This window comes from Netta rufina (genome assembly GCF_964035555.1).
Source record: "Netta rufina genome assembly, chromosome: 6".
NCBI classification, from domain to species: Eukaryota; Metazoa; Chordata; class Aves; order Anseriformes; family Anatidae; genus Netta; species Netta rufina.
This window is the reverse complement of record NC_140129.1, coordinates 35,103,394-35,128,583: the sequence shown is the minus strand read 5'-3', so window position 1 is coordinate 35,128,583 and position 25,190 is coordinate 35,103,394. Positions and strand designations below refer to the sequence as shown.

General features: G+C 34.2%; 1 protein-coding gene across 1 annotated transcript in view; it reads left to right on the top strand.

Annotated features, from left to right (window-relative positions):
* The window catches only part of LRP1B (LDL receptor related protein 1B), a gene marked incomplete at both ends in the record, with an annotated part of 669,864 nt that overhangs the window by 449,670 nt on the left and 195,004 nt on the right, over window positions 1-25,190 (top strand). The window contains 9 exons of the mRNA XM_084288908.1: window positions 1,549-1,629; window positions 3,747-3,914; window positions 4,637-4,819; window positions 10,200-10,400; window positions 12,494-12,739; window positions 19,432-19,629; window positions 21,350-21,554; window positions 22,935-23,099; window positions 23,494-23,738. Coding sequence (XP_084145034.1) covers window positions 1,549-1,629; window positions 3,747-3,914; window positions 4,637-4,819; window positions 10,200-10,400; window positions 12,494-12,739; window positions 19,432-19,629; window positions 21,350-21,554; window positions 22,935-23,099; window positions 23,494-23,738 — 1,692 coding nt within the window. The remainder of the gene's footprint in view (window positions 1-1,548; window positions 1,630-3,746; window positions 3,915-4,636; window positions 4,820-10,199; window positions 10,401-12,493; window positions 12,740-19,431; window positions 19,630-21,349; window positions 21,555-22,934; window positions 23,100-23,493; window positions 23,739-25,190) is intronic.

Here is a 25,190-nt window from a genome sequence, read left to right as displayed (position 1 = left end):
TTAAAAAAAATGTAGCATGTTTATGCTACATGCTTATGTAGCATGTTTAAACATGCTTATGTAGCATGTTTAAAAAAAATCACAAAAATGATTCACTACTTAGTGATTATATGATTCTCAAAATCTTTGTGAAGTTTAGCTTTATTTCAGCTCAGTTGTAAAAACACTAGAACAATCTAATGTAGCTGGAGACACCTAATGAGGATTCCACTTGGTGATTTGCTGTAGTTTGGCGGCTTTGTTGTAGCTGACAGGGCTATGCCTCATTTCAGATGTTACTTTCTGTTGCATTTAGGATGTTCTTTGTAGGAACTTCCAACGAGAAATTCCTCAGTGAAGGAAGAACTTAACTTTAGATGTTCAAGTGGATAGGTAATACCCAGAACACCATGATGCACATTGAGCCAGGCTTGGGCATAAGCTCCATGTCTGCAGAAATGATGATTGTCAAGTGCTTTGCTTATACACCTCCAGTGTTTATTGCTGGTACCAAAAGCTGCTCAGAAGGAATTCATAGGCACCAAAAAATCATACTAGAGTTCTGCATATGTAAAAACCATCCCTACAGGCAGTTCATAGAAAAGAGGTATCTTTCCCATATATTCAGCTACAATCAGCTCAACTAAACCATTGTCTATGGTTTGTGTTAGGTATCTAACACTTTCTGAGAAGCATCTTACTCTCTTTAACGTCTCTACAGAGAGTTTAGGCTCATCCACACTCGTTTTGAATCAAGTTAAAATTCCAGATTATTTCTCATGAATATGTAGGTTTTGTAAGGTGGCTCTCGTATTTTCCAAATGAAATGGATACGAGCACAGTTTAACATGTAAATAGTATGAATGTGCATACCTAGCTATGTCATTGGTTTTAGAAGAAAAAGAAATCTGAAAAAACTCATTTTATGCAAAAGCATAGTAGACAATCTTAAAAACAACGTTCATTGTAATGAGCATAGAGATGACTCTCTATGAATGATGTCTGTTTTCTACTTTTTTTTTTTTTTAGAGGAATACACGTAGGAAATGATTGTAAATACTGACATTTTAATTTTGCATTCTATTATGTCATTGTGCAGTTACTTTTATTTCTTGACTGTTCTTTTACTTTGTACTTAACCTTCTAATTTTATAGTCTTCTATTTCCTGTCCTTTACTGGCAATTATTGCAATTGAGGAACCTTTTTTATATAAATAAAAATGCTGAAAACTCAGTTTGTATCAGTCATAAAACTAATGGCAAAGACAGGCCTGGTCTCATGGGAGTATAGGACCATGACATATGACACAGAATAATACACTTCAGTGGTCCACATTGATGAAGGATAGGTATTGGATGGTGTTTATTGTTAAAAGCCTTTTCTCCCCCCCCCCCCCCCCCCCCCTTTATTTTTTTTCTCACTTTTTCCTCCTTTTCAAATTGCCTCAGGCAAGTGCAGATGTTTTTATAATGTATTCGACTTGTGTAATTTATGCATGCAGAAGGGTGAAAGAATCTCACTAAAGATGATGTACATTAAATAATTTTTGTTTTTGAACACTTTCACAGAATTCCCAACATGTGAACCATTAACTCAATTTATTTGCAAAAACGGAAGATGCATTAGCAGCAAATGGCTCTGTGATTCAGGCAAGTATTGAGTGTTCTTAACCTGAAATGAGTAGGGTAGATCTTACTTTGGTATTCATTCTTTTCTTATGAGACTAATATTACCAGTTTGTCTTGCAACTGGTTCAGAGAATAAGTATAGTTGTTCTAAATCATTGACCTAATATAGAAAGCAGCAAAATTGAAGGAATATTCAGGAAACAGTGCAGTAGGATATGGTGATAGTTGCAAATAGTGTACTATGTAAATTGAATTATGATGCAATCTTCAATTATTTAAAAACAAAAGCAAAAACAAAATATTGTTTATAAAAGTATTTTCTACTTTCAGAAAACAAAGCTGTTCCAGTAACAAAATACGTAATTTGTTGTTTGTGGGCAAGTTCCACTTGCCCAACAACAAACAAACAGCAACAAAGAGGGAAGGTCAGGAAGACTTTATGATATAGTTACTTCTTTTGTCCTAAAGAGAATATATCTGAATGACAGCTATTCACATGAATATTTTTCCAGAGCTTGTGATGTGGGAGGGATACCATGCCAGTTCTAACAACATTGGGTTGGTTCTTCATCCACCACATAATTTGATATTACTATAATTTTATGAAGCTGACTGGAATTCATAGCTGTAAATGGACAAAATCCCCCAAATTATCACAGTGTGCTTGCTGAAGTTCTGTATAAGGAAACCCTTTAGTGTTTATCTAACATACTTATTTTTTCCCTCTCTTGGTGATCACAATCAAATTACAGGAACTGTCTTACAATTGTTGTAAAGACTACAACGTTAAAGTAATGAGAAACTACATTTCACCCTTACTTACATGCTGCTATCTTGCTCTACCTCTCACTGTTGCAAGTGCATAGAAGAAAAAAAAGTAATACTGTTACAAATAATTGTTGACATCAGACTTTCATTTTGACTTATATACGGTTCTATACTTGCTTGCTTAGACATGTGTTTAACTGTCTAACTTAAGGAATCACTGAGAATAAAACAAAATTGTTTCATTTGGGAGCATCTGTAGTTATGTGCCTAAAGAAATGAAGAAAATCTACAGCCCCCTAACACTTTACTGGTATCTCTGACTGGATAGCTAAGTGTGAATAAGTGTAAGGGGCTTAGACTATCCAAAATGACAGAGGGGTAAGAGACAGAGTTAAGGAACTACATGTTCCTGCACACGTAGGCCTTGCAGAGATCTTGACAGGCTAGAAGGCTGGGCAGTCATCAACTGCATGAAGTTCCGCAAGAGAAAGTTCCAGATTCTGCACCTCGGAAGGGGCAACCCTGGCTGCATGTACAAGCTGGGGGACTGGCGGCTGGAGAGCAGCCCTATGGAAGAGGATCTAGGGGTTCTGGTGGATGGCAAGTTGAAGAAGAGTCAACAGCATGCCCTGACAGCCAAAATGGTCAACCTTATCTTGGGGTGCGCTGGTGCGGCCTCCCCTCACGTACTGTGTGCAGTTTTGGGCACCACAGCATAAAAAGGACATAAAACTAGTAGAGTACGTCCAAACGAGGGCTGTGAAAACAGTGAAGGGTTTAGAGGTGAAGCTCTGTATGTCTGTATGAGGAGCAGCTGAGGTCCTTTGGTTTGTTCAGCCAGAGCAGAGCAGGCTGAGGGGAGGCCTCATAGCAGTCTCCCTCACGAGGGGAGTGGAGGGGCAGGCGCTGAGCTCTGCTCACTGGGGACAGTGACAGGACCTGAGGGAACGGCATGGAGCTGGGACAGGGGAGGGGCAGGCTGGGGGTTAGGGGAAGGTTCTGCACCCAGACAGGGTTGTTGGGCCCTGAACAGGCTCCCCTGGAAAGTGGTCATGGCACTGAGCCTGCTGAAGTTCAAGAAGCATTTGTACAACACTCTCAGATATAGGGTCTGATTTTTGGGTAGTCCTGTGTGGAATCAGGAGTTGGACTTGATGATCTTTATTGGTGTCCTCCAACTCAAGATATTCTCTAATTCTGTGTATTAGAAATAAGTTTCCTGTACTCTTGTGGGGAGTTAACAAACAGACTATTTTATTTACCACACTTCATTTTTTCTCACCTTTCAGAAATAGTTTGTTTCTCCTGACATCTTTTACTCAGATTTTGTATCTTTTAAAATTAAAAAAAATAAAAATTAATATTTGCAGATGATGACTGTGGCGATGGAAGTGATGAACTGGGCTGTATTCATTCATGTTCTGCTGATCAGTTCAGGTGCTATAACGGCAGATGTATCCCAAGCCATTGGGCATGCGATGGTGACAATGACTGTGGAGACTTTAGTGATGAAACAAAAACAAACTGCACCAAGGAAGGTAGCTATTTTCTTCTTCCCATATTTTATTACTGGTAAATACAGAGAATGTATTATTATACATTCAAAGGATTGAATTTACATTTTTGAATTATTTTTTTTTGAATTTACATTCAAACAAAGGACCCTAGTTAAGCTACATACTGTGTTTCTCTTGTATTTCCAATAGCAATGAAGCAGTGAAGAAGTCCCTAACTAGCAATAAACACACTACAAATTATGGCGTTAAGTTTATAACGCCAATATTAATTTCTGATAGTATTGCTGAAGCATAGAAATGTTTTAACAAACTACAGTCACCATCAAATGTCATACTTTGTGTATATTTGGGTGGGGAAGGAAGGGGACCATGCTTGTGGCAAAGGATAAAGAATAAACTGATAAAAGGAAGCTAATGTATTTTTCTCTCATAGTTTTCTATCATAGTGATCAATCATAGAGATTTTCCCACAACAAAATAATTGTACTTGATTTTATTGGTCCTTTTGATGATCCTGCATTCTATCTCCAGACCTCATACAAACAGATGGGTTAGCAGGATTGTTGTACATAAATTCTTAATTTTTATATATTTGAAAATGTATTATTATTTATGTGTATTAAAATAACTGATCTGGTACTATTCATTTGCCTCCCTTGTTCACTCCCATCTCTTTTTATACAATACCACATTACATTGGGACTTAAGTCGCTCTCTGAAATAGGTGTTTTCATTTTTCTAAGAAACTCCCTCTCCTGGAAGATGCAATGGGAAGGAATTTCAATGCAGTCCTGATGGGAATTGTGTTCCTGAGTTGTGGCGCTGTGATGGAGAAAAGGACTGTGAAGATGGTAGTGATGAAAAAGGCTGTAATGGAACCATACGACTGTGTGATGAAAAAACAAAGTTCTCCTGCAGGAGTACAGGTATATATTCACAAATATGTTTTGCTCTCACTTATACTGTGTTTGTGTTTCTGCATGTGACTTGGTCATAAAGGTACTATGTGAATAGTGGTTTTAGTGTTTAATGCTACTGAAGTTACGCGTACCAGAATAGCATGAATATGCTTCCCTAATCTGTTTTCTGATTTATGATATAAAATGGATGGTTTTTGAGATTAAAGCTGTGACTGTTCTCTTGATAGTACATTAAAACAAATATATAAATGTAGCATTTAATAATGATTTAAATTCCAAGTATTTTCTTCCATTTTCTGTCTTCGGCACTACAAGTGATTTCATTGAAATTATATAAAGTAATTAGTTAGAAGACTTCAAAGAATTAGAACTACAGCATTGGAAATTATAATGACAACGTTGAAAGAAAAATGTATTCACCGAGAATGCTTAATATCTAGTCTTGCTACTTGCTCTAAAAATCTGAAAAGAATATGACTAGCTAATGTTTACATTAGGATATTTTGCAAAATCACACTTAAAAGGAATATGAAATGTATATAGATCATAATTGTATTAATCATTTTTTCAATTTATTTCAAAGCTTAATGAAATATAGGCGGTAAAATAACTTTTAAAAATAAAATTTAAATTGTAATATATATAATTAGTAGTAATTGTAGCTGCCATTAGTAATGGAAAGAAGAGCATGTCCTAGTGTCTGTGTTATAGCTGAGCATGATAAATGTTGCAAATTAGTTATGTGAACTCTGACTAAGACTATTTGCAAATGTGTATGGATATAGTAAAATACTTATTCAAATCTACAGTATGAACAGAGTTAATTTTTAATAATTTTTTAATACTTCAGGATGTCTTAGAAATGCTTGGTTGCTTGCTGCTACTTGGCTTTTAAAGTTACAGAAATCATAACATCTGAATAAATATGAAAATAAAAAATATGAAACAGGATTATTTTCTTTTAACAGAATAGTCTTTTCCCTAAAATAGCCTGATGAGAACCCTGAAAGAAGAAAGGCACTTCCTTATGAAGTATAATATCTTTTTTTCTGAAGCTAAAATAGTTTCAAACTATTCTTCCTCATTATACATTTAACCATGTTTATAATCATGTGCAATGAGTGTAATGTCTCAGTCAGTTTGTGGTATGGAGGATGAAATGTGGATTCTCTGGCAGCAAAAAATGTATTTTCATCAAACATTTGCTGAATTTAAGGATATATGGCTTTCATTTATAGGAAAACTTGATCATGCTTGGTGGTGGTGTGGAACCATCACTATTGGAATCAGTTCTGACAGTTCTATCAATAACTTTTTTTCATCGTTTTCCTTCCACCAGTCCCGGAAGGAGCAAAATTGCTGTTCCAGAGGAGAAATGTTAGTAATGCTTTGTAACAAGAAGCTGCAAAATCAAATTTTTATTTAGTTACTTTTCAATTTAATTCTGGATGGTGGGACAAATGAATATTAATGGTGTTATGAGAAATAGTTTATGTCATAATCCTCTCATGATTCTCTCAGGTTTCAGAACGTCATTTGCTCTGTGGATTATTTTAAAGAAATTATAATGTCTAGCTCTTCACACTTGTGAGAATCTTTCATACTAAGAGAAGTGGGCTAATTTTTCCCTAGGTGGTAGTGTCCAATTTACTAATTCAAAATATAATAGGTCTGCTTCAAAAGAAGGGTAAATTAATCTGTTAATTTACATTAACGGATTTCAGATTGACATTTCTCATTTTTGCTGGAACATCATGCAGTTGTTTGTGGAGATGTGATAAACAAAGTTAGAGTTCTGAGCAGCAGTAGTGTAGGAGGTACATTAACTACCTTAGATTAGCTGCTGTTGGGCTGCTTCTTGTCCACTTTCTGCTTTTAAATTAAATTAGACTACTTCTAAGTTAGTTTAGGCTAAATTAGATTAAGCTAAAATTAAACTAACTATTCTAAATTCAGATTCTGTCCTACAATTTTTTACAGGTATGTACCTCAACTCAGATTTATGTACTGCAAAAATCTAAACTTTTTATTCTGTTTCCTACTTGCAGATTGGACCAAAACTAAAATCTGTGCAATCTCACTTAAAAATTGCTCTAATGATAGTAGTATTCAAGTACTTCTTTGAACACAAATGTAAGAAAGTCATGAATACTTCAGTTTAGTAAGCAATGAATTATCTGAACTGCATTGTACATTTTTCATGCTTAGGGCTTTTTGTATTTTGTTGAAGAAGCAGTTAATTCTGTAGCTTACCATTTTTAATGCTATCCCGTGGGCTATCATTTTGTACATTTTTTTCCCCATGTGTTAATAATACACCAGAGGAAACAAAATGAAGGAAGAAGTAGGATTTATCTGAGTGGAAAAATAAGGAATGTACACAGAGAGGAAGTAACCAGTTGGTGATCATTACAGTGATGTTGGAAGAGAAGGACAACAGTAAATAATACTGTCTGAATACAGAATATAAGAGTCAAAATGGAAGATTGTGATATGGGATGAGTAGATGAGAAAAAATTTTCTATTGTTTCATCCAGGAGATATTTATAAGCATCTGCTTTGAACAAAAAGCTTTTAAATAGCAGAAATTAGTTTAAGAAATTAGTTTAAGAAAGTCTCAAGTGTGTACTACAAAGCAAGTAAGATCGTTGACTGACTGGCGTAGTTGCTGCATTTTGTTGACCATGTAAGTTTAGAACATATGCGTTTTTGAGTGAATGAGTTTGGGTCCATTCCATAAGTTAGGAAGGCATTACAGCTTTCAGCAGTTAGGAGCAACACTAAGAGGGAAATGAATGCAATTAACTGTCCATCAAAGCATCTTTCCTACAGTTTAATAGATCATCAATCCAAAAACTCCCTGGGTTCGGTAGACTGACAAAGACTGAATGGTGTGTAAAAAGTTAATTCTCTGTTGTACTTGCTAACAGTTGTATAAAATGGGGAAAAAAAAAAAAAAAAAAAAAGCTGGAAAGCTGGAGAAGCATTTGAATGAGTCTTTTACCCGTAGTTCTTGGTTCAGAACTTCTGATGTACTACTTTACATTTATTTTTTCTGTATTACGCTAACGAGGTATGGCAAAGAAAAGATATATCCATTCAGGCAATTAACTTATCATAGAATTTTATAGAAATGGTTTCTAGAAACCAAAAATGTAAGATTCAGTAAGGGGCAGTAAAGCAAAAATAATTGAGTGAATTTGAAGTAATGATTTCAAGAGAGTCATAATATTTCATTAGGTCTGTCTCTTTAGAATTCTGTCAAAGATTAATTCCTTGTAAGTATATTCTACTTAAGAACATGTCATAGCTGTCATAGTGGTAGCTAAATCATTTAGTTTAAAATATATCTTCATTAAGGTAAGAGAAAGGTAGGCAAACTGATTTGCTCTGTAAACATTTGTATGTATAAAAGATTAAAGAAAAAAAAATAAGAAAGAAAAACAGATTGCTTCTCTACTAGAAGCAACATCAATTTACTTTGGGACCTGGCATTTGCTCGGTATTCATGTCTTCCATTAGCTTTCATTCTACTGCTGTGTTAGAATAATGTATAAAATCAATGTTCATTTCAAGATAATAATGAATATAGGCATGTTTTGAAGCAATTTTGATTGCATGTGAGAATAGACAGTGTACATGTTATGAGTACAGCTTTATTTCCTTGTGTCTGTTCATTCCTTTCTTTTTTGGATATTTGGGACTTTGACACCTTGGTAGGGTGTTTGGAACTTTGACCATTACTGAAAAAGTAGAAACATCTCTCCCTGTTTAAATTTTCATGTGATTTTGTACTGGTAAAATTATGTTCTGTTGTTTAAACCACATTCTTTGTACTGTGATCCTGAAATTTCAATTCTTTTTGTTGTTCACCGAAAGTGAAAGCAGCTTTGTGGGATGCTGCAGAAACATATTTTTTCTTTTTTCTTTTACCAACGTATTGTATCATTCTGTGAAGATGGTACCTCTGCCACTGAAAGAAGGTGACAACAAACAGGAACCATTATTTTCATCTTAAGCTAACCAGCAAACAATTCTTTTTAAAAAAAATCAGCTACTGTGTTATGGCAGATAGTAGAATGACAGTTAGGGATGGGTGCTATATTTTGTAGACAGCGCTACAGAATTTCTTTCAAGGTGTTTTTATATGGGACCATGTCATTTGTAACACAGAGTAACTGATGGCCTGTAGTGGACCAGGTACTGGGGTGCATTTAATGGGATGAGAATTTTATTCTAGCTGATTATTTCACTCGCTTGCTTCCCCCACAATGTCATATTCAGTCTCAATTTTCTGTTGGAGATATGGTTGCCAAACTGGGAAGGCTGAACAAAAATTCACGTTAGTTCATGCTATGCAGCAGTTTGCAGTTACCAGTCTTGCATTATGTCTTGATCATGACCAGCCATTAGCTGGGCATCCACAGGCATTGTTCTCAGTTGTTTTCATGCTTCCAGGATCTTCTTTCCCATTCCAGACAGCCTCTCTAAGTATAGGCAGAAGCACAGTGCAAGATCAGCTTCTTAATCAGTTCTATTTGACGTCTCCATATTAATTGGAGAAATAAGTCCATATCAAATTTTTTCAGTCCAGGTGTTACCAAAATTTAAAACCAGCTTTTTTTCTGGTTGTAGCTAGCAAGTAACAAGCTTATGCTTGAGTTCAAAAATACAGTTTGGGACATGACTATGCGCACGTGCACACATATATACACTGGTATGTGCATACATACATTCACTGTCTGTTATTCTTTACCTGTTACAAACCCTGGCTTCAGTGATTCTAGGTTAATACCTGTATGTTTTTTTTAAGATCATTACCACGTTCTCAGTCAAAAGGCTGTCTTGCATCTCTAAATATTAGTGGTCAGCACAGAGGTGTTGGTTTTTTTTCTGTTTTGTTGTTGTGTTTTTTTCCTTTTAAAGACTGAAAGATCTGAACACTGCTTTGGTAATACTAAAATCCTGTCAGATGTTTCATCTGTTACAGTTATTCTGTGTAAAAGATAATCATTTCTCTGTTGTGTTCTGGGAATGTATTGTTTATACTTCCTAGAAAGATTTTGTTCCCCAAACCCACATAAATAGAATGTTATATCTTGAAACATTGCTCCTATGGAAGGCTGTTGGACTAGAAGATAAATGAGGAGAGAAGAAGAAAAGCTGAAGTAAATAAATAAATAAATAAATAAATAATAATAAAAACCAGTACTATTTAGAATATTTAACTGACATTATGCAGATATGTCCTGCCTGTAAGCATTTATATTCAGCACAGAAAAAGTCAGGGTTGATCCTGTGTAATGTTACTGACTTTTTTTTTTTTTTTCCAAAGCTTGCTTCCAGTCTGATTTCCTGTGTTTATTTTGTGTCTTTTTTCTCCAAGGGAGATGCATTAGCAAAGCGTGGCTATGTGATGGCGATATTGATTGTGAGGATCAGTCTGATGAGGATAATTGCGAGGGCTATATGTGTGGACCACCAAAATACCCTTGTGCTAATGATACCTCCATCTGCCTACAGCCTGAGAAGCTCTGCAATGGGAGAAGAGATTGTCCTGATGGATCTGATGAAGGCGATCTTTGTGGTATTTGCTTTAGACACATTTTCCTGATTCCTTGATACTGTCTGTCATAATATTTTCTTTCAAACAAAAGTTCTCATGTTAATCTTACTGAAATTTTATCACAGTAGCCTGTGTGAGGATTTTTATTTATTTATTTATTTTGATTTAAATCATGCTGTTCTTCTCCTTGATCTTTTTTTTTTTTTTTTTCAAATATGGGGAAACATAGCTGCATAGGTAAGTCTTTCATTTTCTGGAGGTAAACAACTTAAGGGGCTCTGGTATAAATGAAAGCACTGAACCTAATGTGCAGTTCTCTCAAATTACAAAAGCTTGAGTTGATGGAATCCTGTCAGTAGCTGTATAGGAGATCATGAAGAAATCTATTAGGATGGCTAGAAGGCATTAACATTTCTCTGATGGTAACATCATTTCAAGATGCTCTCAAGCATTTTCACTCTCTAGAATCAGTCTTCACCAGGAGACCCTTCAATGGGCTGCGCTGAGTCACCTTAATTGTTTAGCGTAGCTGAGTGAGTTCACTGGCTGGGCAAAACCTGCTGGAGAAGGCAAGACATTGTCTTGCTCTGTTGGTTTGCAGACTGTGCTGTTAGAGGGATTGTTAAATTCACTGTACCTCTGGAATATGTTAAAATTATGTGGTAGCCCCAAATTTTCCATACTGTCACCTGTTAGTGCATCGTTTAAAATCCAGGTGAAAGAATATATAGCGTAAGATAATTTATATTATTTCTGTGCTGTTGCTTTATTTGGACAATCATCTCTCTACTAGTAGTAGACAATCATGGCATCTATATCCTGTTGGACACAATATAGGGCCCAGCTTGTCTTTTAACAATTGTTACAACTTCTAGATGGTGTGCTAGTCAACAACAGGCATTTTAGCTGTTGTTAATTATTTAGTGTTAAAACAAACCCAAGCATAAGGTGAAGAGTATATTCAGGATGTATGGTTTGTCAGGCTGCACCTTTGCATGTTAAATATTTTAAAGAGCTTGATCCTTTTTTTTGTCTTTAAAAAAAAAAAAAAAAGAAATCTGAACATAGGACTATTAGAAGAAAGTCATTTTTATTGCTTTTTTTTTTTTTTTTTTTTTTTTTTAATTGGGAAGGGAATAATTCTTGTTTAGCAAACTGTTTTATAAATCTTACCACAAGTGAACAGGGCTTTCAAAAACTTGGTAGAATCAAACAAAATAACTAAAGACACAAATAGATTAAAAAATAAAAGTGAAGCCTCGATTCCAGTGCAACAATGGACCAGTTTGGCACTGCCATTGATTCTGTGATTATCAGTAGTACTGTGAGGTAAGGAGTAATTCTAGTGTTTTGTTTTTTTTGCTTCAGAGATCACAGATTTTCTTACAGACCACGGTACACAACTGCCATGCTTTAAATTCAGATTCTTCAAAGGTTTCACAAATCACCACCAATTCATTTAGGAGAGCTTTGCAGATCATCAGTTATGTGCATAATATAATGTGAGAGCATTGACACAGACAATGCAGAAATAGTACTCTCTGGTAGTTGTTAATGGAAGAGAAGGATAAATAAATCCTTATTTGTTTTTGGTTATTTATTTATTTTTAATTCTTACTTGTACATATGTCTTTGACAACGAGTCATTTATGATATAGATACCCAATGACTAAGAGCTGAGCCCCTCCCAAACCCAGAAGTTCCAAGTATTTGGAGGCAAGGGAAGTACTTGGGAGTACTTTAATGTATGTGTGTTTATTTCTCTATAGATCACCCTGGGGCTAACTCTGTATGGACACTGTTTCTTTAGTGAAAGAAATAATATGCGTGAAAGTCTGTGAAGATGAGTGTGTATGTGTATATATATGTATTGTACATCTGTCATGCTAAAATCTCGAAAGGTTGCAGGAAAGCTACAATGCTGAATACTTAAAAATTACATGTAGATAATTTTAAAAATAAATATACAAAGCTGTTTAGCAGATTTAAAATTCAGTTTGCTTTTCTTAGAGGCTTTTCATATGTTTTATTAGACCCGGTGTCTTTAAGAAGTATACAATATAACTGATGTCCCTTGCAGTCTTTAATACTTTAATTTTTCCATGTTATTTCAGATGAATGTTCACTTAATAATGGTGGATGTAGCCATCAGTGTTCTGTGGTTCCTGGAGGAAGAATTGTGTGTTCCTGCCCTGCAGGATTCAGTCTTAGTATAGACAATAAAACTTGTGAAATCATGGATTATTGTACCAAACACCTTAAGTGTAGTCAAGTATGTGAACAGCATAAAAATACTGTCAAGTGCTCCTGTTATGAAGGCTGGAAGCTCAGTAAGGATGGAGAAAATTGCATTAGTACTGGTAAGTTGAATTCAGTTCACTGTTCCAGACATTAATAGCTGTTATGTCCATTTAGTGGTAGGTTTTTGTTTGTTCATTTTTTCCCCATTTTTTAATATTAAGTATAGGTTTGGACAGTGAAAATTTAGGGCTGATAGGAATCTGAAAAACTCATCAAAGGTGACACTGTTCGTGATGCAGGATGAAGGAATAATGCAGTATTAGTTCTTTATAAAACATCCCATAGAATGCTAATGCCAAATAATTTTTGAGTCGTTCAGAGTTTTAAACAGTTTTTAGGTATAGTTTTGATGCAGGGGAGTTGTATTTATGTTTATGTATGTGTACGAATATAAATATATGTAAGGAATATAGGGTATTTTCTATTTATTTTCAATAAAATTATCAGTCTGTGACATCTTGGTATTGATTGGTTAAGTGAAGTAAAAGATCAGTCTTCTAATATGTAAATAAAAACAATTAACTTCAACAGAGTGCCTTGTCTTATTACATACAGACTCAAAAAGCCAACAGTTTCAAAAAGCCAACATCTTTAGCAATTATTACTTCTTCTGTTTTAAATAACACATATGTGAACAAAAGAATTCACCATGTTCCAGTTTGTTTATCACTTGGAGACCATACAAAGAAAAATGAGTAGAATATTTAGAGAATCAAAGAATGTTGACTAAGATTGCAGAAAACATACTTTGAGTTCTCTTACTAGCTTGCTTTTGCAGAAAGAGGCAGTCTTCCTGCCATGACTCCGCTCCCCACTTTCAAGTTATGCTGTTTCTATTATTTTGCAGTGGTTTTCTGCCAGTAGCAAGACACAGTAAATGACAGCCCGTAGTGAATTTGCATACTGGGCTTTGTTTAAGAACGGTGAGATTAGAATTTTTGCTGTACTTGATCATTGCAGTCACTCACCCTCCTTCCAGCGTTACATTTGCTAGGTCTCAACCTGCTTTTCCAGAAGGGGGATCACTGCTGGTTTAGGAGAATGAGATTTAAAAATGAGTTTATTCGTCGTTGAGTTGCTGGTCTTGAGCATTACTGGTCAGAGTCCTTGGGCATCCCTTAGAATATCTCTCCATGCATCCCTCTGTTCTCCAGAAGCTTTCCGTTTTCAGGATATTTATGACACTTTTACTCCTTTTTGATTCTTGATCAGTCTTTATTTTAAAGAAATCTTTAAATCTTTATTTTAGTACTGCCATTTCTGAGCATTCAAAAAACCACACATTCTTACTGGATTCTACAAAAAAAAAAAAAAAAAAAAAGGATTAAAAATGTTATAAAATGACGTAATCGTTGTAGAGGAATGCTTGAATGTAACTTTAAATTAAACCAAATTAGCAGTATTTGAAAACTAAGGGAAAAATAAAAATTAGAAAAAGAAAAAATGAAATAGACTCACTTGTGCTGAAAAGTAAGAAAATTGAGACAGAGTAAGGCTTCTTAGCTTTTCTTAGGGCCATGCGGTATTTCTGTTTAATATTTAGTCGTGTAAGCAGGAATATAAAGTTACAAATTGACTTTTCACATCTTATCAATGAATTTAATATTAAATATATGATCTGAGACTGAGGATGTCAGCTGGTTTAAAGAAAGATGATATGTTTCTTTAAAGGTGTAAAGATTATATTCTAATGCCATCAAAACAGCAACAAAATTATTCTGTATTAAAAGTGTCATATACTTTTACAATTAATAATAAAGTCTTGACCCCTTTTAGTTTCTTTCATTTAAGGGTATGGTAAATACTCCAAAGGATACAACCTCTGATACATTAGTTGCTGACTGTGTGAAGAGCACTTTAGTAAACTAGTCAAGTGAGCCCAATTTTGGTCTCATCTGTGCATTTGTAAGTCTCAAAATGTCCATACAATTTATATCTCTGTGCATGAGTTCTTACAAAAACATAAAACGAAGGCTTATAGTTGTCTACTACAACTAGAGTTGCAAGTGATTTTGTGAAGGTCAACAGTCCCCAGTAATGTCCGAAGTCTTCAATATTGCCAGTTGATATAAAGTAAGTCTTAGAATAGCCATATTTGTTTGTAAATGCCTTAAACTCGGAGTATAAGTGTATTATGTTAGAGCAGTAACCAATAATCATTCATCCAGGAGAAAAAATGTTCAGAAGAAAATTATTACCTTGCCCTTAGCTACATTTTTTTTTGGTATCTAAAACAGCACTTTCCTATATATAGACAAGCAGTTCTGTAGTACACAGCAGTAACATGTAACATTAGTATGCAGCACTTCATTTTTTTAAGACACTTTACAAAATATTTAGCTGAGTGTCCATCAAAAATATAATGGGGATAATAATAGACTGAAAATACAGCAATTATTATGATCCCCCCCCCCCTTTTTTTTTACGTGGCATATCAGAATCAAAAAGTCTGTTTGCCAGAGGAATCTAATGAGTAACTGGGGTAATAGAATGAGTTATAGAAAAATAAGTAAATAGAAATATTAATTTGAGCATTTTTTTAAGGTTCTCTGTTAATGTCTCTTGCAATGCCATTCTCTTCCATTCCCCTGTTTTCTCTTATTTCTGCATATGTTCTCTTCAGTTCTTGAGGGCTTTAAATGCTGTACTGTTTTTCTCCTTCAGAGTTTCTTCGCTTTCCATATTTCATGTTTTCAGCTAGTTTGCTTTTACTGTTCTGACATGTACCGTTACATTACTGACTTCCCAAAGAATAAATGTTTCATTCACTTTTAAAATTGTATCGATTGAACTGAAAGTATGCTATAGGGCTTCATTATTCAAATAGAAAGTCAATATAAATTATATATTTCCATACACTTCTTCCTACTTTCTGTTGGAACATCCTTCAAAATAAGTTGTGCTGATATATTGCACTTGAACTCTTTTAGATGTTAATAGGAAGGAAAAAACTGTTCTTGAAAGATATTTAAATTTCATTTTTATGTTCCACCTTTCAGAACTTCATATAATAAAAGTTTGATGAACTCAGAAACATATAGTATAGATTTCATTAAGAAGTGACTCTTAGCCTTTCCTAAGCTGTAGAAACTCTACTATGTGTATTTTTATTGTATCACTAGATACATACTTGGAAAAGAGGATGAATGTCTGTGTTCTTGATCTGTTTAAGCTGTTTTTAAATTCCATTTTGTTAAAATTTCCAGATAGCTTTCAATATTAAAATTGGAAAAAAAAAAAAAAAAAGACAAAGACAAAGGATGGTCAAGTCCTTTTTAAGCAATGTAAAACTTCTTATATATATATATGTATATATATATATATATTTTTTTTTTTTTCTAAATTCTTTACAAAGTTACCATTTTCTTTTGAGGTAAATTTCAGAAAAGCATAGTGAAGTTGCTTGCTTATCCTACTGTTCTTACAGTAAGATTCAAGGAAATAATATGCATTAATTTGGGAAACAAATGTTTCAGTTAACATTTTTTTCAAAACTTTCAAGTTAAAACCACTGGAAAAGGTGAGGCATTAGTCTTTCTATACTGTGTTTTTTAAGTGTGTTATTCATGCAATTCTCTTCTACCAGAATTTTTTCTTCCATCTGTTGATGCAGATTGTGCTTCATCTTTATATCACGTATTTCATATACTTACTCTATATGATAAAAAAGCTTGGTGCATTCATGAAATCAGTAGTTACAGAAATATATGGTTTTTGTCTACTATATTGCTATCAATGACCATTCTTAAAAGGAAAAAGAAAAATGAGATCAGGAAAGAAGAGAATCAAGATCCATTTCATTGAATTCATCCAAGGAAAGAGTGCGTGAAAATACATGTAATTAATTGGTAAAATACAGATTATTTGCTCTCAATTTTATAATTCGCTGAAATTCAGCTCATTCATAGTTATAAAATTATGACATTGGAAAGAACATCAAACACAGTAGGATGCTGCTATTGTTTATCTGCTTTCAAAGACCTTCAAGACACCTTCAATGGTGAACTCCCAGTTTCACAGAGGTGGTACGTTTCAGTGCCTCACTCTCCCTTAAGATTTCTTTCTGGCTTTTCTGAGTCATCTTGCTCCAGTTTAAGCCTTTAATCCTTGGCCCACTTGTTATTTATATGGAAAACAAGATTTTTCCCATTTCCATATTATCAGCCTCTTAAGTCTTTGAAGAATTTTATGTACTTCCACTCATCATCTTACTCTGATCCTTTTTAGACTAAGCAGTCCCAGTTCGTTCTTTCTTTTTCTGCAGGTCATGCTTTCTAAACCTATTAAAATGCTTGCTAATTTCCTCTTAAATTCCTGTAGTTGATTCACATTCTTTAAGAGTCATGCTCAGAACAGGGTACAGTATTGTAGATTGTCTTCTCTAAAGCTTAGGGGCATATCTTAGCATATCTTTTAAATATGATATAAAGATTTATACCAGATTTATTTCATATGCAACCCTTGTGATGACCATATTTATAGTGCCATGCCATTGCTGATCTAGGTTCAGCTTGATAATTTCCTATATTCTTCCCTACTGGTCTGGAATCCCATCAATTACATAATTTTATGCAGCTTATTATTCAAGCTTTATGCACCTTGAATGGTACTTAATAGACACATAGTTACAGGGGGTTGGTAAAATTTGGGTCCACTCCAATCGTACAGACAACTGTGATTCATTGTTATGTCATGTAAAGCAGAATGATGGCTGGATTTGAGCTCACAACTCATTAGCCAGCCTTCTAGTCAAAAGCAAAGGTATTCTTGTAACTTGCTAAAGGGTTCTTTGGTTTTCAGGTCTCACCTTGTTTGTGCTCAGGCTCTCATTTTATGGTCTTTTACTTTCAAGTTATAATCATTAGTGCTAGCCATTTGTCTGTATTTAAATATCCTTGTCATACTTTCCTACTTTCGGACTTCTTTCTGGAGAAATTTTTAATCTGCAATCCTTGTCTCATGTTTATCACAGTATATATATATATATATATATATATATATATATATATGTGTGTGTATATATATATATATACACACACAGTGTATTTATATTTATATTTATAAATACAAATATTGATATAAATATAAATAGATATATTACATTAATATATTAATTTATATTATATAAATGAATTATTTATAAATTAATATTTATATATCTATATCTATCTATCTATCTATGTATATATATATTTTTAATTTAGTATCACGCTGGTGTCTTGATTGTATATCAGTCACAATAACCAAAGACCTGAATGTATATCTTTGTAATGTTTCAGGAAGGGAAAGGAAGAGGGAAAAAAAAAAATTTGATCTGCTCATTTAACCCCAAAAGTCCCAAACACCCAAACGGTGTTACTTTGCCTACATGTATTTTCTTAGCCATTTCTTTTTGTTGATTTACATTCTAAGTTTATATATGTATATGTATATATATATATATTATATATAAACATAGAATGTAAATCAACATCGCACAACATATATATATATATATGTTGATTTACATACTAAGTACTATATGTTAAATTTGATAAGATCACATTGAACTCTAATCCTTTTCATCATTGTATCTGATGATTTGCACCTTACATTATTTAGTTTGAGGTAGACTTCCCCTTGTTGAATGGAAAAAAAGCCACCAAGGGAGCACATATTCGTTAGTTTTCTTTTTCTTTTTTTTTTTTTTTTTTCAGTTGTGGTGCTTGTTACTGAGAAACATAGAAGAAACTACTGCTGTTTTATATCATGTGTCTTCTTATGCATTGGAGTTGCCTAAAACACAGGTTGTTATTAGCCTGTGGTTTCTTGCATAACAGCTGCCAATTTATCAGAAATTGAGGAGTGCCCTTAAGCTGTTTCTCAGGTTCAGATCACTGAAACTTGTGAAACGGCTACTAACATTAGTGATCCTGTTCTTCATTAAATTATTCAACCACAGCACAGCTTTGAAAAATTGGCTTTGCAGAAAGCTAGCCATTGCTTTAACAAACACAAGGATCATTTGGAAAGGCCAAGGCAGATTATGACCAAGTACATCAGCAGAAACATAGCTCTAGAGAGATACCTACTCTTTCAACTTAAAAAAAAATAAATGTACACTTGTATTGCATTCTCGGAGAAATAACTGCAAAAGAAAAAGAAAACCACTTTCTGGTGGCTCAGTGTGAAAAACTTTGTTTATTAATGTGTATTAACTTTAGCGGTAGGTGGGTTTGGTGATGGGGTATACCAGTAAGTACATAAAAAAATTTCCTTGCTTGGTAGTTTACGGTGAATTTTTTTTTAGGCACTTCAATTTAAAAAAAAAAAAGTTATATATATTATTATATATGTCAAATGTTTTCAGCTACCTGGCTTTGGAACAATGTATAATTTAATGGATTAATATTTTCTGAAGCTTTTGAGAAAACAGATTTTAATTTTGATAACTCAAGTCTTTTAAAAGATCTTATGTAACTGTTTTTGGTGGAGCTATATGGTTCAATAGTTCAATTTGATATTTCTGATTTTAATGCTTTAGTGTCTGTAGTTGTGATCAAAGATAATATTAGAATGGAGAAGTGGGAAGTCTGAAAGGACTAAAAATATAAAATACATTCAAAGACTCTCTATAAGAAAGTTAATTGTTTTAATCAACTGTTTCTCTTGATAAAATACTCTGCTGTTCTTATTCCAATTGTAATTTATAGCAATATATAACAATCTCTTCTCTATCATTCTTTTGAAATGTATAATCTTCTGCTTCCAGATCCATTTGAGGCTTTCATAATTTTTTCTATTCGACATGAGATCAGAAAAATTGATCTTCACAAACGTGACTACAGCCTCTTGGTTCCTGGTTTAAGAAATACAATAGCACTTGATTTTCATTTCAGTCAGAGTTTACTGTACTGGACAGATGTGGTAGAAGACAAAATTTACAGAGGCAAGCTTTCTGATACTGGAGGTATGAACTTAATCTTTAATTTCTTAACAGTAAAAACAACTGCAGTTAAATTGTAACTGAGCTACTACCATTCACACAAAGAGAATCTTTGATGGCATTCTGCCTTTAAAAGGGTGTGTATCTAAATTGGTGCATTACTAGAAAAAAAATTTGTTATAAAAGTTTCCTTTTGCAATACACTGTAGGGAGGGAGGAAACTGGCAACCTCAAAGGGCTGATATTTCTTCCTGATCCAATGCGTTCGATATCTTTTTTTTTTTCTTTTTTCATTTTTTGCAATTAACTTCCCCATATTAAAAAAGTACAAGAAATGTACAGTGGGGCATCAAGCACCTGTCTAAAAATTTTGTTCCAGTGTTTGATTACCCTCACAGTAAACAACTTTTTCTTAATGTCCAGTCTGAATCTCCCCTGGAGCAGCTTTGTGCCATTCCCATGTGTTCTGTCATTGGTTATCAGGAAGAACAGACCAGAAGAGACTTCTGCACTTCCCCACCTTAGGAAGTTGGAGAGAGCAATGAGATGTCTGATAAAAATGCAAGAATTTATCAGATGTCTGATAAATGATCAGGTTTCACTAGGTGAAAGATTTTGCTTTGTAGTTTCATAGAATTCAGAAAGAGTTGTTCTTTTCTCTGGCAAAGTAATTATGGCCGATAACTCAATAGAATTTAATAATATATTTGAAAGTATTTATACATAATATTCTTAATTAAACTATTTATTCAGGTGCTTTCACTCCTGTGTGAGCTAACTGATGGAAGTATCTAAAATTTGCTGTTATAACAGTTCACATATGCACTCATACTTACGTTCTCTGACATAGTTTCTTTTTCCTCTTAGTAGATGGTGTTTGTGGGTACATTTATATCCATGGGTGCAGACTAGGACAGAAGTAGCCTACAGGGCTAAGTATGTAAAGAGAGCCAAAGACTTGCCACTTTCTATTAATGTTTGTGGTGTTTGTGTGAAACTAGTAAGGCAGACTGTTGTCATCACATTGTGTTGCAATCACACTGTATCAAAGGCCAGGTGACTTCTCTGCTGTATTAAATATATATATATGTATATATATAAATAACACTGTACTCTCCTGGAATTCCTGAGGGCTAACAAAATGCTTCTGTAGTTACTGTTTGTGCAGAATCACTTGGAGATCCAAAGACAGTTTATGGTGGGAAAGAGATCTTTGTAAACAGCATGATTGTACTTGTGAATTCAAAGGAAAAAAGTTATTTTTTCTTGTAGAGCTTTTCAAACTGTGTAGTCCAAACAGGGTTCTCCCTGCTTTTTCTGTCTTCATCATAATCTTTCAGTTTTCTCTTTTTCTGATTGACAAGAAAGTTAAAGAGCTGCATGAAATCTGTCTGGTATATCTAGTCAGTTGGAGACAGAGCACAAGTGTGTCCTTCACAGATACTGTGAAAGAGATCCCTGCTATTAGGGCACAAGAATGTCTGCTGTGTGACTCCATGTGAGCTCTGGCCTTCACTGAAATTTTCAGGGTTTTACTTGTTAAACTGTCAAAGAATTAAAAATTTCAGTTAATGTAGAATGAAATTTATTTATATACTGCCAGAAATATACTTATTTACACCTGTCTATCCCATTGCCAAAGAAAAAATGTCACATGGAATGAAAGAGCACTGTCATCCATTGGATTAATCAAGAGCTCACTCCAAGAGCATGAATCCCTCTCTCTCTCTTTCTCTCTTTTAAGGTGTTAGTGCCATTGAGGTGGTAGTACAACATGGCCTGGCCACACCTGAAGGTCTTACTGTAGACTGGATTGCAGGAAATATATACTGGATAGACAGTAATTTGGACCAAATAGAAGTTGCAAAACTAGATGGTACTTTGCGAACAACATTAATAGCAGGAGCTATGGAACATCCAAGGGCTATTGCTTTGGATCCCAGATACGGGTAATTATAAAAAACAAAATAAAACATTTTTTCATGTTGCAAAATATTAAAAATAATAATAATAATAATTAGGTTTAAATATGAAATAATTTGATTTCCTTTTTGCTGTAAGTTATAGAACCTAACTTGTTTGTAATAATGTCTGAAACAGTATTTTGAATGAAATACCATCTGGTACAGTGTGTTCTGCCCCAATGAAAAGGGTTAAGAAAAGGTAACTCAGGAGATACAATTTCTTTACAAAATACTTCTCTTGCTGAGTGATTGTTTCATTTAATTTTGTAGTGAAGATGATAATAACTGGAGCCTGTGGCCTGTTAATGGACAGATTTAGATATTGCCAAGACAATTTATCTGACTTTGATATTTGCGTGACTATAAAAACATAGTTTAGGTGCCTGAAGTCAAGGAAGGTAAATCCTACCTTTTTTGTTTTGTTCTTGATCTTTAAAATGGAAATAATGTTTGCAAACTTGCTAGTAAGCTTATTTACAGAGTGCATAGCTTATCTTAAAGAGAACTTTAAAAAGGGACATCCTATTGGCAGAAGAAATGGCAGGTAAGTTATTCAAATTAAATCACTGGAGGAAAACTAACAAGCAAACAAACCTACCACCAAATCAAATCATCAATCTTCCTGAAAATGAAGGCTTAAATATGTCTTTTGGAAAACTAGAGGAATTTGTATACTACATTTTGTTAGAAGTAGTGAAAGAATAAAATCTTTGAACACACATAGGAATAGCTCTTCAGTCTTTTCACAAGTAAATTTGAATACAGAAACTGATAATTTAAAGTAGCTGTTTGTTTTAGGATTGCACAAATGCTGTAGCTGAGTGGAGGCGAGGCTGCCACAGCTTCATGTCTTCAATTCCAACCAGTATTTTGACTGAGCATGTACTCTCAGTCCATGCATACACAAACATATACAACATATGTAAACATACATACATATGCACATGACTGACCACATAGGTGGACAAAGGTGAAAACATTCAGCACAGACATGAACAGCACCAGTGGTCTTGTCCTAGTAGGTATATATATACACAACATGCATGCAGAGTAGAGGACCCATCTAGGAAAGGAGATAGAAATATCACTTAGCAGGAAGACAAGAACAAGAGGTGCAGAACATGGTCAGTCAAGAGGACTGAGCAGCAGCCCATTTGCATGTGACTGGCCCATTTATACCCTCACAAAATATTTCAATATAGTATGTATTAGTGTTCACAGGCACTAAGTGGAAAGTCACATTTATTTCATTTTAAAAATGTGGGTGATTGAACCTTTTTTTCAACTTATTTGTCATTGAGCCATTTAAATTCTTTCAAATGCTTCAAAGATGTTCTTATGTTTGTTTTCCTTGTGTCTCACCAGAATTCTGTTTTGGACAGACTGGGATGCAAATTTTCCTCGCATTGAATCTGCTTCTATGAGTGGAGCAGAAAGAAAGATCATATATAAAGATATGGATACTGGAGCCTGGCCTAATGGCCTTACAGTAGATCACTTTGAAAAGAGAATAGTATGGACAGATGCCAGGTAAAGTGATACCAGAATTCTTGGTTATCTTTATAAATCCTTATTCTTACATACAAAAATGTGAGATACATTGTAAGTGGAATGTAGATATGTACATTCTGAACATAAAGAGTCTTATGTGTGAATGTAGTTTATGGACATTCCTCTCGTTGAATTATTATTATACATAATTACTTTGTTGGTCAGCAATTTGTCTTTAGCAGTCTTTGGTGCATAGACATTGACTGTGGGAGTGTGTCAATGTATGACTGTATGGGAGTACATTTGATGCATTCAGTGAATGAACAGTGTAAGGATAAGGTCTTAATACATTTTGCACCAATTTCATAACGACAGTGTGATTTTTTAATTAGTATTATTCTTATGTAATCTTAAGTTTGGGTTTATCTTCTAGATCAGATGCTATTTACTCTGCGTTATATGATGGAACCAGCATGATAGAAATTATACGGGGTCATGAATATCTTTCTCACCCTTTTGCTGTTTCCTTGTATGGGAGTGAAGTTTATTGGACAGATTGGCGGACCAATACACTTGCAAAAGCCAATAAATGGACTGGCCAGAATGTCAGTGTAATACAAAAAACAAGTGCTCAACCATTTGATCTTCAGATATATCACCCAAGTCGTCAACCACAAGGTGAGTATTTATAGAACACTTAATTATTATTTATATGAGGGGAACAAAGTACTCTTTTATATACTACTATATGTATATGGATTTGCATTGAACCGACTGTTTTTACTTAAATGTCATGTTCATCACTAGTGTTCCTTGGGTAGTAACAGAATCTTTATTCAGGCGAGAACTAACGTGAGATCAGTGTCTGCGAATGCTGCCCCTGTGAACTCTTGCTCTTGATCTATGAAAAATATAGTGCAGAACAACATACGTGTATATTTAAAAAGCTTTAAATGTAATGTGTTTGGTTTTGTTTTGTAACTGAAGTAACTATAACTAGTCTGTCAAAAGCAAACATAACAATATTAGCTGTCATGCTTCTTTCTAAAGGAAAACTATTTTTTTCTGTAAAATAAACTGTGTGCAACTTCCAGTAGTAAATATTGTTTTAGTGTTACAATTTTCTTAATTTGGCACTCACTTCTCTATCTCTACTAGCTTCTCAGTCCCACTGTTCATACTTAGGACTACATAATTTACATTCCACCAGCAGAGAATACCATTTACAGGTGCAGTTGGATCTTGCCCCTAAACAGATGCTTTTCCAAAGCATGTCCTGGCTTTTTGCCATTTTCTATAATTAGTCACTTCTTCCAGTTTGGTGTTTGGGGACCCGTGTTCTATATTCAGTGTTTTCACAGTAGCAGAAGAGTCCCCAGTAGACTTTTCTTACTGTTAGAAAAAACAACTAAATTCTGTTTCAGTTTGGACCAGTGCCAGGCAACTTCGTGGGAGATGATCTTTCTTTAGAGAGAGACTGTAGCCTAGGGAGATGATGGTCCATCGTCACAGATATCTTGGCCTAAGGGAAGGTATAAGACAAGTTTTCAGCCATAATTTGCCAGCATCAAGAAGTTTCAACATCAAGTTGTGTAATTTTAGCTTTGATTTTTATGATGCATAAAATACCAAATTCAATTTATGATTGGCCATCTGAATTTATTTTTAATAATTTTCCTTCCTTCCTTCCTTCGAATTTGTAGTGACTGTGCAGTAAAACAAAATAATGCACAGTTTCAAATTCCAAAATGAAATTAACATTACGTTTTCATGGGAAAATGTCAAAATAAATACAGCATAGAAAGACAAGCAGTTTCTAGTCTCAAAAACATAGGTATGTATCTGGGTCACCTATATGGGTGAAAGGTTATTAGTTTGTTTTTTTAAGATCATGTTTCTTATTTTGATTGAAATAAAGTACAGCAGAGCTACAAATTACTGTAGCGTAAAGCTAAAAGTGTTTCAGTTAATCTAGGACAGGTGCTAGTTTAAGGTAATAAAGTTTTAGTGAGATATTTTTATGGGCAATAGGTTCACCTGTTAGTAAAAACACAAATGTTGGACGACTCCTTGATATCATGCAGCATGATGTCACATGTCAGAAATATGTGTTTGGGACCTACTTATCTT